Consider the following 14,534-nt stretch of genomic DNA (forward strand, 5'->3'; position numbering starts at 1 on the left):
TTTTTTCAGTTTAGTTAACACTGTAATGTCATGTTATTTCTACCAGCATCCGGAACAGTATTTGACTCTTGTTCGAATTAGGGCTGCAACTAACGACTATTCTGATTTAATCTGTTGATTATTGAAACGATTAGTCGACTAATCGGATTATGAATCACACAAATACTCTCTTATTTAGCCATCAGCTTTAAAATTTAGCTTGAGGTTGTTTTATTGACATAAAGATCAATACTTCATTAAAAAATGTCTTTTAATAGACTTTGCTGCTTATTAGGCTACTATTGATACAAAAATAAAAAAAAGTATCAAGTTTTTATCCATTTAAAACCAAGGACAGAAAGTGCTTATGTAAAAAATTCATTAATATTCAAGTATCCTTTTATTCTGTAAACCAAGAACAGGTAAAGTGCTCATATAAAAAATATATTAAAATTCAATTATCTATTTTTTCTGTGAACTAAGAACAGGTAAAGTGCTGATATAAAAAATATATTAAAATTCAATTATCTATTTTTTCTGTGAACTAAGAACAGGTAAAGTGCTGATATAAGCATCTCCACTTGGTCTCGTGTGGGGCTTGCTCTCTTCTGAGAGCAGATATTCCCTGCTGCAAGGAAGATTCACTCTGATGGGGTGGATGTTGCTTGCTGCGGAGTACATATCTGCGTCTTTTGCAGAAAGCAATCCATTGTACCTTTACTCTTCTTCGGACTGCATAAATGTGATTTAAAAAAGACGTTTCTCAAAGAGAAGGATAACATTACGCTTTTAAACTCTATGGTAAGCAACGTCCGCCTTACAAATATTGCAGGTAGTTTGGTTTCTTGCTATGTTGAGGGTGAAATGCTCATATACTTTGGACTTTCTGGTACACACACTGCAAAAGAAAAGTTTGAAGGTCTTTTAACTGGTTAACTCTCCGTTCAGTTTCCTACAGCCTTTGAGTTTAATGAGCGGCTTCTGCTGACAATCCTGGATCATCTCTACAGCTGTCGTTTTGGGACTTTCCTCTACAACTGTGAGAGTGCACGAGACCAGCATGTAAGACCACAAGGACATGTAAAACTGCCTGCTCTAAGTTACCCTACAACATGCATTGCACTGTTTTGAAACTGTAACAAACTCTCATACTCTTTCTGTGGGGCAGGAGGTGAGGTCAAAGACAGTGTCTCTGTGGTCTCTGGTCAACAGCAAGTGGGACATTTATTTAAACCCCTTCTACACCCCTGAGTCTGGCAGGGTCCTCTACCCCGTTGCCAGCATGCGTCACCTAGAGCTGTGGGTAACATACTACATCCGCTGGAACCCACGCATACGACAACAGGTAATATAATAAGAGCAGCAATAATTATTTACAACTCGAAGTGAGCTTTGAGTGCTCATACGTCCACCAAGGCTAATGCCCTTTCTTGCCATGATAAAGAAACTGAAAAATAGTTAGAGTAATCCAGTTGACAGACAAACAACAGCAATGAAAACATAACTGCCTTGATAAACTATATTTATGCCACTTTTCAAGAGTACCTCACAAAAAACCACATAGTACAAGTAAATATAATCCATAAATATAATGACTTATAGTAACAACAATTACTAACAGTTTATTCTAAGCCATACAATTAGTAAGTGAATCTACAGAAATTTAAAGGAGATCTCCTGACAGGGAGTTCCACGGCTGAGGGGCCAGAAAAGCAGAGGCCTGATCACCTTTAGTGACAAGTTGAGATTTTGGAACCAATGGGGCCCCTGCTCAAACTCAGGCAGCAAAAGGGGATTGGCAATGATTCAAAGAATGGCAGCAATATTTTGTAGTGGCTGTTGGATGTTTTCATAAATAAATATCGTGCATTGCAACAGTCTGGGGTAGATAGAAGTATGGATGACCTTATCTAAGAAGAAAGGAATGACCTGATCTGGGTTAGCTGTCTATACTTGGCAAAATATCCCTGCATAACTTTGAGTGTCAGAACATAATTTAGAGGTTTCTGGTCTCTTACTAATCATTATTTGCTAAGGCCCTCAGACTAGAGAAGATATTGTTGATGTTGCTTGTACTGAGGCCAGGCCAGATATCATTACAATCACTTCTGATTCTCGAGTCAAAGAAATTTTAGGACATCCCATATTTCAATTCACGGAGGCATGATATGGTACAAAAAATGTCAGTGGTACTGGGCTTGAACAGGCTCCACAAGGGGTTGTCATTTGTGTAGCAGCGGAATCAGTGTCAGGTCAGTCCATGATTTTCTCCAAGGGCATAGGCAATAGGTGGGGTCCAAAATAGACCCCTGTAACACCCACCAACGTAATACAGCCCACAAATATAATACAAATGGGCAGTTTTTAATGTAATAATCCCACAAACGTAATAATGTAATAGCTATTACCTTTGCAGGGATTTGTTACGTTTGCGGGAAGGTGAAAATCTTGAGCTTTCAATATTGGTGTCAAAGCAGTAGAGCACTAAGTAAGTTATTAATAACTTACAGAAACATTGCGTGCAATATAGGCTCTGCATCAACAAGTCTACCTTCTCTCTCTCTCTCTCTCTCTCTCTCTCTCTCTCTCTCTCTCTCTCTCTCTCTCTCTCTCTTCCTTGTCAGTTCACAGAATTGTTTTGAGGCACGTAAATCGATCTCCTTTGAATCGATTTTAAAACGCCTCTTGTAATGAGGATTTCTCTGCAGCAGGTTCATCTGTGTTTCAGTAGTGTACCTCTTCAGCACCCCAGACAGCAATCAGATAGGGTGATGGCCAAGACCCTTACAGGCTGAAAAAGTGTCTTTTCTCACTCTCTTAAGAACATTTAGTCCAAGTTCGGGTAGTTTGGGTGCGGGTCTTAAAAACCCCTGCGCATCACTGCTTTTGACATAGCCTATTCTTTTATATGTTCTTGACTCTTTAGATTGATTAACGTTACATTTAAGATCTACTAAACCAGTGGTCACCAACCTTTTCGAGCCCAAATTCACTTTTTAATTCCAAACGTAAGCCTAGATCTACCACCCCGATATCTTCCAAAAAAAACACTTATAAATATAGACAAAGAAAGGCACTTCTGAAAATGTATCTATTTAATGCACAATATTCACATTAATATCAATTCATATTTACAGCATCTTTTCAATGCACAATATTTAGCTTCTCAGTTCAACAATATGTTCTGCACAGGTTCTGCTACACAATAAAACCCCTTTTTATGAAACAAAAGAATACAGAAAGTGTTGCAAACATTTGTTTGTGTCAGAAATTCATCAGATAAACATAAAAACTCAGGTGAAAGATAATTTTCTATGTTTATTCTGCAGTGAACCACAAGGTTTATCTGTCTATGTCACAAACGTATATTTCCGACACTTCCCGAACCCGTTTCAAAGCAAACCGTCAACAGTAGCAATTTAAACCAGAGGTAGGCAACCACACAGCTCCAGAGCTGCATGCGGCTCTTTAGCCTCTCTGGGGTGGCTCCCTGTGGTGAATAGTAAACTGAAAATAAAGATTATATGGAAATGTAACCAGTTTTGTTTATTGTAGTTCTATGATTAAATGCAACAAAATATGAAAGTTCAGCTCAAATATGTTTTTTTGATAGAGAGGTTGCCGACCCCTGGTCTAAACTCAGTGGTCAAAGTTGATCAATATAAGACCATTGACTTGATTGACCACTTAGATTTAGACTTAAATTTATACCATATCATATTTGCGTTCTCACAGATTGAAGATGAATATCCACATAACATTACTTCTACTGTCCACACACCTACGGCCAATGGATAATGGGACCTATAGTGTTATACTGAAGGTACTCAAGGGGGAATCTGATGTCCCTGTTGAAGACAGCACAAAAAGTCAACGGTCAGTATGCAGAAACAGGGACTGGTATTCCTTAAGTTATGACAGAGAGTCCATTTTGTGCAACAGGAAGGTTTTTGTAAAGAAGTCTGATATCCTGGAACTTGCTAAGAGAGGAATTGATGCCACTAAAGATTCGGATGCACGGAAAGTAAAGGCTGGAAAAGAAGTACTCTGGGTTGAGTGAGAAGGCTGTTCAACGAGCATTTGAAACCAGGGAAATATTGAGAGAATGCACAGGGCATTAAGAAAAAAGATACTCTATGATCTTATAAATGTAGAGAAGCGAGGGGTGAACTGAGTCAGTCATTTACCCAAATATGCTCAAGTCCTTAATGAAGATCCCAAAAAACAGCTGGGTTGGATGACACCATTCCATGTTTATAATGGCCGTAAAAAAGCATCAAAATACTGCTGGCTCAAAGCACCCGTCCATCCCGCGAACTCGTGACGAAAAATGTAGACACACTGCTTCCTTCAAGAAAACAAAGGGATTCATTTGAAAAAGAGAAACAGAGTGAGAAGAAGACCAAAAATGGAACTAAGCGTTATAATGAAGAAATGGATCGCAAAGCAAGTACTGCAAATCCTCCATCCATCTATAATGCCAATGATGAGGTTTTAGTTAGGATTAGGTGCAAGACCCACAGACTGACAAAGAAACATGCTGTTCGGAATGGAGTCATTGTAAAGAGGAATCTGAGACGAGGATGAAGGTACAAGGTTAAGTTTTCACCTCTTGGTAGAACAGATTTTAGGCTCAAGTGGCTCAGTCAAAGACATCTGTCGTGTCACCAGAGATGAAGAGGAAAGACGTCAAAACAAAGAAACTTCTGCATCCCTTATACGAAGGAGGACCAGTTAGTCATTTATCTATTCCAGTTTCTCCATACAACTGGATCCACAGCCCAATGGTGATTTCCAGTTTGCAGCACTTGCTGACCAGTTGATGAACTTTGAGATATTTAAGCTACATCCCTTAGTCGAGAAATTGTCATGGATTTACAGTCAAATCCTCAAACAACACATGAAACCAGTGGCAGCCTCTTAACACGGGGTGCTGGGGCGCGACCCCCTCCAACATGCTTTGTGGAGGGCCTTCTTATAAACTTTAACACTATTTTTCCAGGCTAGGAGATTTTCAACACGGTTGTTGGAGCGCCACTTCCTTTCTAGTTTTCTTGACGCTAGTTTTAATTCATGTGTGTTGGAATTATACCACGGACCTAATTTACTATGTTTTACACGTTTCTTTTTTCGAGGCGCTATTGAGTCTAATGTTAATCGTAATGACTTTACAGAGCTATGGACGAGATGGTCAATCTCAGTGGAGCTAGGGTTTTTGAAGAATTCGTTGGTTATATCGACGGATAATACGGGTTTAAATGTAATTGGAATTATTTCCTTAAATTTAGCTACAGCACTATCAGGTAGACATCTAGAAAAGTAGTAACAAGGGCACTAGCACAACACAAAACTAGAGAAGAATCAGTCAGGGAGGATAAGAAGAGAGCAATTGGCTGTGGCCACCACATGTAAAACCATTCCCTTTTGGGGGGTTGTCTTGCTTTAACCTCACCATTGCACCTGTTGTCACGTTCAATTGCAGCAAAGGTGGTGAAATAATTCACAATCACTTGTGCTTCCTAAATGGACAGATTGATATCCCTGAAGTTTAACTGACTTGGTGTTAAACTGTGACGATTAAGTGTTCCCTTAAGTGTATATAAAATACATTTCTTTGAATAATAATGTGTTAATGTGTGTTAAAATTCAATAATCCTAAAAATATATGATATACGTTTTACAGCAGGACACAACATTTCTCCTACCTTACGGAACAGTCCATTCTCAGTGTATGTGCACTGGAGGCTTTGAGTTTCCTCTAAGTTGAATATTGGACCACGACTGGCTCCCTAACTATTTGTGATGTCACAAATCCTCACAGCAGAGGAATGTGAAAGCAGCATTTGAGTGTCAGACTCTACACATATATTATTTGCTCAGTTGAAGCTCAAACATTAAACGTCAGCAACAAGAAGAAAATGTTCTTCTTTTTGCTTATGCAAATAAAAAAAATGTATTAAAAGGAGATAGATTGACGTGCCACAAAACAATTCTGTGAACTAACAAGAAATGTTACAGCTGCCTGTTTGAGGGAGAGAGAGATAATGACAGAGAAAGTAGAAGAGAAGGATGACTTGCTAATGCACAGCCTATATTGAGCGCAATGTTTCTGTAAGTTATTTATAACTTACTCAGACCGCTGCTTTGACACGTCTTGACCCGCTCTGCATACATTTGTAGGAAGTTATTACAATTTTGAAAGCTGAAGATTTTCACCTTCCCACAAAGTAGGCAACTGCTATTATGTTTGCGGTAAATTTATCACGATTGTGGGATTGTTACATTAAAAGTTGGCGATTTTTATTCCATTTGTGGTTTATTCCATTTGTAGGATTTTATTACGTTGGCGGGTGTTACACCCCCTTGAGCACGCCACAAAAGAGAGGCACAAGAGAAGGAGCCATCTCCAATTGGACTAAGAAGGACCTATTCAACACATCAGAGATAAACCAATCCAGAGCCACATCTCTGATTCCAATCAAATTCGTCTGTCTTTTAGAGACTGAGCTGCAGTTGAATAGGGTAAAACTGGAGTGGACAGGCCTTTGTCGACTGAAAGCTGTGAGTCACTGGTGACCTTGACCAGAGCAGGGAGCTGAAATCAGATTTAAATTTGTCATTAATTTGATTGATGTTCAGTAATGAAACCAGTTGGGTGGAAACTTTTTTTTCTAAAATTTTCAATAAAAGTTTACAACTTGGAGATGGGTCTAAAAGTAGAAAGAGGTGTCTGGGAAGGGCTTTCAAATGTCTGCACAGATGGTCTGAAATACTGCTTTTTAAAACTGATTCAAACACAACACAGTCTCCCCCAGCCTTTTAACTGTGATGTTAGAGATTCCAATTCATAAGTCAGATTCAGCCTAATAGATTGTCTGGTCTGATGGTCTTACCAGTACCCATTGACATTTTGCTTGAGAAGTAGATTGTGAGTGTCTTAAAGATCAATTTGTGATTTAAGGTTGATAATATTTGAGCATCCATTAACAAATATTAAAATCATAATACGATTATTAGTCTAACCTATGAAAGTTTGACAATATTAGTATACTCCATCGGCAATGACGGATATATGTCGACTGTCATTAAGTGTGTGTGTGTGTGTGTGTGTGCGTGCGCGTCTGTTGTGTGTTTCAGCATCAGAGTCCGGTGGAGCAGCGCTACAAGGAGCTGTTGTCCCTCAGAGATGAGTACTTGAAGAAGCTGGAGGAGCTGCAGCTCTCTGACACCTCTCCTTCCTCCCATTTGGCTAACAGCTCCACCCCCAACACATCCTCCACCTCCTCCACACCATCACAGCAATACACACACCTACAGACTCCTTTCTGAGGGCTGATGACACATACACACAGATACACCCCCCTCACAACTACACACAGAGTATGTATATATATATATATATATATATACACACACATAATTTTTATTAAAAAAAAATCTTTCACTCAGATATCTGTCAATCTTACATACATGCAGGGATTAATTATTTTGCAGTCATAAATGTGGATAACAAAGAATACTAATTTGATTTAGATTAGATTGTTAACTCTAACACCATAGTGGTGATGATGGGGATTTATGCAAAATGTCACATTACAGCCTTGTCACAAGACTTCTCTATATACTCATTCATCATAAAGTGAAGCCTTAAAGACATTCAGTCCAACGGTTTGAACACTCTGGACACACAGTGGTTGTGTATCAGTGTCCACACAGGCAGCACAGAAAGGCTGAATATTGTGTATTTTTCATCCGCACTATATTCACACAAGTCCTGTTGGTGGTTATTTTTAAAATCAGATCACCACTGAACATTTATACTCTATAGGTTCAATGGTAAGCTGAGATGCAGAACTGTGTGTTGACTGCACTGCTGTTTGAGAGACAGAGGTTTGTCTTAACCTTTGATTTAGCTTCGCAAAATAACCGTAACTTCAAGTAAACCTGTTCACATTTTACAGTTGTCAGGTGTATGGTTGTCCATTGAAAGAACTCTTCAACATTTAAACTGACAGAAAGTTAACCTATGTGCCTCCATTTAAAGATATTTCAGGGTTGTAGCTTGGTTTGTGTTAGCTTTAAAGGCTAATTTTAAAAAGGGCTTGAAATAGTGGACAGTGCTAAACAAGCTCTGTTGACAGTTAAATACATTTTTAAAAATCCAAGTTATGCCCAAAAGAAGATCCCCAGCAGTTAGCTCCAACTTCCTGTGTTTACTTCAGAACCTCACTGTATCTCTCTCTGCTGTTGTCCCGCTACACAACAGTTGGTGTTCTTTGTGAGCAAAGCATATTGCAAATCAAGATTTTTTCAGAGTGTTGCTCTGACACATGAGGAATCAGTCTGATCAGCTGCAGAGTGTCAGATTTAGATGCAGTGGTGTGGAATTTCATTTTGTTGGTGTGGAATTTGCTGATCAGCTTATGAGGCTGAAAGCTACATTCATGTGTGTTTTGTCACTGCCATCAGCCAAGCTCAACTAAGCACTATTTCCCAGCTCCTGCCTATGCTATGGCTGAGGGTAAATACAGTTCTAGCAAATAGTAATAGTTCTGTTAGAATTAATCCATGATTTACTCTTATGAATGCAGCTTTGATGTGGTTTGAAATGTATAGTATAGGGAAATGGAGTGATGCTTGGCCTCTGATTTTGTATCCCCCTCCCCTTACTTAACACAGACCCAGATGGGGGCCAGGTTAAGTCCATGATAACCTTACCATGCCTGGATGTTTGTTTTCAAATGGGTTAAGGGACAGTTAGCAGAAAAGATACTAAAACTGTTAAATACATTTATGTTGATATACACACCACCCTCACTGAAAAGTCCCATGTTATTTCATAGCACATGTGCCTTTTGGACATGTGGAGAAGTTTAGTTAAAAAAGTTGTTTGGTTGTCTGACTGCTCATGTGTCTGGCCTATGAGACTCCAGGTTATACCGCTGTGCAGTAGATTGACATTGTCAGCAGAATTCAACAATAAAACTGGTGCAAAAACATGGTACCATAACAGTAATGATGGGGAAAGCTGTACTACATGTTATAAACATTGATTTTATGTGGCAAGTAATAAATGTCATTTTCCTTTAGGAAATTCTATGGAAGATAATTTCTTGTTGAAAAATGGAAAACAAAGTATTACGAATGGCAAAAATAAATGTTTATAATATGCCAAAGTTTTAGGGTACCACTTTCAAATTAAGTCAGTTGTGGTTTGTATTTTCATTTTCTAAGTCAAAATTTAGATTTTTTTCTATACGATTCATTTTACTTTTATCTCAAAAGGATGAGATCGTATTAAATCACTATTTTGTCATTTTGAAAATCCTAAAAAAAAAATCAAAATCTAAAATTTGCCATATTTATATGGTATTGACTGATACTGAGTATTTTTATTATCTATTATGCTTACAGAACTTATTTCCCCCTAACTCACATGGCCTTCCAAACATGAAAACCATTCTGTCCAAAAATCTAATTCTTTAGAGAGTGAGGATTTTGCTGCTAACTCAGAAAGTTCTCATTTTAATTAGTTTGAAACCAACATACATAATTAACTCAGACATATGAGTCATAATGTCTGTCAAAAATGTACTCTGTGTTGTATCATTCTGTCTCTCTACATGGCAACAGAAGTGTTTACTACAGTCAGAGTCTAAGGCTGGTAGTCTTCAGTCTCAGGTACTTTATTTTAACCTGGTCCACAATAGAGGATTGAGGCTTGCCTACTTTTAGAGCAGGTTTGGTGTGTATCATCATCCATTAGAGAGAAATTCTTATTTTAGTAATTCCAGCTCTGGGTTCAATCATTGAAAGCATAATAAAAACCAATGAATAAGCATTTAAAAAGCTCACGTTGTGGTCTTGGTAGCAGTTATGACTTAACACTGCATATTTTGTTGAAATTATTTATCGGTAGATAATATGAATATGTATGGATCACCACTAAAGATCAAGTAATCTTGGCACAATTTGTAACATTTTATTGAAAGAGTTTAGCAGTTCCATTCCCACAGGATTTATAGATACCAAGAAAAATCTATTAGCATCGGCAAGTTCTCTTGACAAGAAATAGAGATATATTTGTCAGTGCAGAAAATATGTTAAAGTGCTCAATAGAGGTGGAAGGTGTGAGGAGTAGCTGGTTGCAGAAGGATTTGTGCTTTTAAATTAGCTTAAGTGATGGTCTAACCTCTATCCAAAAATTATATTGCATTGCAAAAACCCAGCAGTGACTTCTTAAGAAGATATTGGTGAATGAGGCTCAATGTTGTCCAAGCAGTTCCATTAGCATTTCAGGGAGAATTCAAACCTTCCACTTGCCGGCATTAGACACGGTTTAGACGCTGTAGTAATTTACTGAACATTCAACTGCACATTTAATCCCTGATTTCAAGCTGTCGTTATTAGCACAGTCAACAGAATTTAAACTCTGTGATTGGATATTTCTTATTAAAAGGCTCATTTGGAGTTATAGTGACCTCCTCTTTGTATGCTTTACACATGACATAGAATACAACTTTACTTCTGGAACCTTGGGTACATTCTGAATATCTGCTCCCACTGTACTTCTCTCCAACATCCTTGAATTTCAAATAAGCAACCTGCAAGAAGACAAAGAGTCAAGAAGGCCCAGAAAAGCCAGCTCAGACTCCAATACATTCCCCCTCACACACTGTTCAACCGACTAGGCCTACAGCAAATTGGAAGCAATGAAGATCTGGAAGATGTACTGTATGTACAGTGTGACAGTTTCAGTGGTGAATGAGGTTTAACAAGTCGTTTAGTGAAGTGCTTTAGGTCATGTCCAGATTTGTGCCTTGATTCTTGTGTAAATCACCTTCTGTCTTGTTTGAGCTTGACTGTTGGTCCCAAAGAAAGATGGCTTTGTATACTCTATTGTGGAAGGGGATATGATGTTCCATTGGTTTGTGCTAGTGTGAAGTGAGATCCTGCTAACTACTGACGGTAAAAGACGGCATAGTACCAGAGATGCATTTCCGTGTGTTTAAAGGAAGCCGATCTTTATCCCCTACAGTGTAATGCAGTAACAGATCATAGTAGCAAGAAAAACTCAAAATTTCCTGATCTAACTGTGAGGAACCATGTTGAGTAATACACCACGTTTCTTTGTTACTGAAATTTCTTTAGAGCCAATGTCTTTGATATCTTTAAGTGCATTCTGTAAAAACAAATTTGATGCAAAGTGTTCTTGGTTGAGTTTTCAAACCTCAACATTGAGTGGGATAATATTTGTAGTATTAACTGCACTGGTGATGTTACTAACAAGACAAACTTATATAGTCTATAAGACAACACTGAACATTGAAAGCATAGGTATAATGGTAAGACGTTACAATGACTCACTTTAACACAACTGAAGCCTATGAAAGAGCCATGGAGCTTAAGTTTTTCACAAGCCAGTTCTCTGACTCACATGAACAAGTGCAACACAATGAGTTGTACTTCAAGGAGAGCAATACCACTCTTCAACTTCTTCCCAAAGTAACAATACAACCGATCCCTCAATATGGACAACAAAAATTTTATCTTGGCACAATTCAAAACAATTTATTGAAAAAGTTTAGCGTTTCCATTAACACTGGATTACCAAGAAAAAAATCTCTTAGCATCTGCAAGTTTTCTATGCATTTTTCAGTACAGACAATATGTTCAAGTGCCCAATAGAGGTGGAAGAATGATTTCCACTTTGTAAATTAGCTTATGTGATAGTCCAACCTCTATCACAAATTAATTTGGCATTACAAAAACCCAGCACTCTTTTGTGCCATGGATTGGCAAGCAGGCCAAAGCTGTCCACAATCACTGGAGACAACTGAAACAAAATCAGGGGTGTACCTTTAGCAAACACTCAGGATAAAGTCTGGAGAGAATGGTCTACCTGCAAGAAAGTCAAATCTCAAACTAGACTTTTCTCAGTTAGATGGAGTGGGCACAATTGCATAGAACAGCCTGTGTTTACAAATAGGTCAATTAATAAAGGTTCTACAAGAGGGAAAATTAAAAACTTCATTGACAAAGGGCTGGTCTCACTGAAGCGGTTTGGAAGTAAAACAACAGAGACAACAACATTAAATGTGTGTTGGTCAAGTGGTTGTGTTTTTAGAGAAAAACAGATGAAAATCTATTTTTTTTATGTTTTACTTTGTACACGCACCATGATGTAATTACCTCAATCAAAACCTATTTTACTGTCTAAAGTTATATTGTTGTAAAATACAATTATTTTGTGTAGTGTAAAATCTTACAGTTTTATAAAAAGTAATGTTTCAGAAATTGGTCATTTATTGTGGGGGTTTTTTTGGGGGTATTTTTTTGTTTGTACTTGCTAACCTAGGATAAAAAGGCAGAAGCTTACATACTGTTCACTTGTCATATTCCTCTGTTCTCTGATGAAACTTTGATTTGTAGATACTTTGTAGACACTTTAGCTCCGTGGGAATTAATGTAACAAGTATCACTGTTACAGTGTCACTGTTAATTTCATTTTGCCTCTTTGATTTACATAGGAGTTGTATTTTTTTGTTTTCATAGGAGAGGGTTTTGTGTCATAATAGCATACTTTTTAATAAATACACTTGAAATGTGTTTCAGGATCTTTTTGGAATAAAAAATCAAATTTTATGAAAAAGGTGCAATAACAATACATTTCAAATGTATTTCTTTTAACCATGTTATGTCCTCTCCACAGTTTATTGAGTGGCCTCTCTTATGTAAATAATACTGATTAAATTAATTTAAGTATTTCTGTCTGTGGCTCCTTGCATGTGTTCTTTTTTTAATTATTTAATATTTTTTGTATAAAAATTGTTGTTGACCTTTCCTCTCATGACTAAACTACAAAATTAGGTCAGTTATGTATGTATGGGTATGGAATCATATATGTATATATATATATATATATTTTTTTTTCCCACAATAATCCTCCAGTAGTTTGATTTGTTTGATATATTGATCAAGTCCTCCTTCCTCAGTTGTGATGCTCTCTGTCTATAAGTGTAACTGCTTTTAGGAGAGGGGATGGACTGAGCCTGAGGAGTCTGAATGGGAACAAAGCCAACATCTGCTGGACTGTTGTAGCCCACACCCCTACAGACACACAGGATCAGGATTTGCCTGTGTCATGTGAAAAGCATGTAAATGTAACGCATGTGATGTGATCTAGTTTTGAGGTAAAAACAAATTTAATTCAATTTTATTAGTATTGCACTAAATCACAACATTCATTATCATTATATAAGGGACTTTCATTGTAAGGTCAAGGCTCTACAAAATTATCGAAAAACAGCCAACTGTTGAATGAAAATAACGAGTAATATGTAATCATGTTATTAATTATTACAGCTCTAGTTATTTTTATTTGTTTTTTACAATTAAAAGTGTCATCCAAGTGTCCGCAAGCCCTGACATTCATATTTGACTTGAAACAAGGCAATTTACATGCTGTTTCGTGTCGAATATCAATATATCAATGCAATACCAAGCCGTGTCAGCCAACCTCCAGCCACTACACCACTGTCGCAGCACACCCCGACACGCGCAGACCGCGGAGGCTCAACCATTGCTGCCTGCAGCTTCAATACTTCTTATTCCTCTTCTTTGTCTGAGGAAATCCACCTTCCCATGCGTGGGATAGAAAAAAGCTATGTGCACAGGTCCAGTCCTATGGCTTTAGGTCTCAACTGGCTTTGTGGACCAATAGTCCTGATGATGGCAGTACAACAACCATCTAAAGTTTAAAACTTTGAAAATGTATAGCAAATCAACCCTAAGTGCTAGAACTTCCACCAGATTGTAGGCACAACTGAGCAGAAACTTTCACACATATTGAGTTGGTGGCAATTATGAAGTCCATTACTCTTTTTTGGGGGGGGGGTTTCTTCAAAAAATTGTGCAACAAATTAAACCTATATCTTCCACAGTTTTTGATCAATTGACACCAAGTTCGCTAAACTGCATCTTCAGGCCGTCCTCCACAAAGAATTCCTGCCAGATTTTTGATTTATTACAAATTGAGCCCACAATGCATGCAAATGTTCTACTGTCAAAAGTAATGGAAACAGATACTGGAAATCATTGCTAAACAAATTTACAATGTTTACAAAAATAATTGACGTAATTTTTTTTCACATTTTGGTAGATGCAATGTGGAAAATTTCTGAATTTTCTCTTAAAAACTGATTTCTTTTTTATGTTTTGAAATTTATCATCATGGCCCCGACCCATTGCTGCTAATGATGATCCGATCGTAATGATCCACACGCAAACAGGGTTCCAGAGGAGGATATCAGAGGACCTTTAGGCTAAAAACATGATGTAAATGACACTGTTTCAAGTCGAATTTGAATGTCGGGGCTTATGGACACTTGGATGAAGAAGTGGTCGCCATTTACTCTGTTTACCCCTGAACCTCCAAAAGTGTTTTATAGACTCAAACACTTCACCCACCCCTCCATTGGCATAGTGGTGAGTAGATAATAAGTGAATTTTCATTTTTGGGTGAACTATCCCTTTAAGGGATCTGTGCTAAGAAA

General features: G+C 37.7%; 1 protein-coding gene across 3 annotated transcripts in view; it reads left to right on the top strand.

Annotated features, from left to right (window-relative positions):
* mtm1 (myotubularin 1) overlaps positions 1–12,744 on the top strand; it is a 52,723-nt gene extending 39,979 nt beyond the window's left edge. For 2 of the 3 annotated variants that reach the window (XM_035148809.2, XM_035148810.2), the window contains 3 exons: positions 928–1,041; positions 1,148–1,324; positions 7,117–12,744. In XM_035148809.2, coding sequence (XP_035004700.1) covers positions 928–1,041; positions 1,148–1,324; positions 7,117–7,308 — 483 coding nt within the window. In that variant the 3' untranslated portion in view covers positions 7,309–12,744. Of the gene's footprint in view, positions 1–927; positions 1,042–1,147; positions 1,325–3,714; positions 3,856–7,116 lie in introns of all 3 variants that reach the window. The other variant, XR_004694704.1, reaches the window with a different exon arrangement.
* Positions 12,745–14,534: the final 1,790 nt, after the last annotated feature.

This window comes from Hippoglossus stenolepis, chromosome 23, assembly GCF_022539355.2.
Source record: "Hippoglossus stenolepis isolate QCI-W04-F060 chromosome 23, HSTE1.2, whole genome shotgun sequence".
Lineage (NCBI taxonomy): Eukaryota > Metazoa > Chordata > Actinopteri > Pleuronectiformes > Pleuronectidae > Hippoglossus > Hippoglossus stenolepis.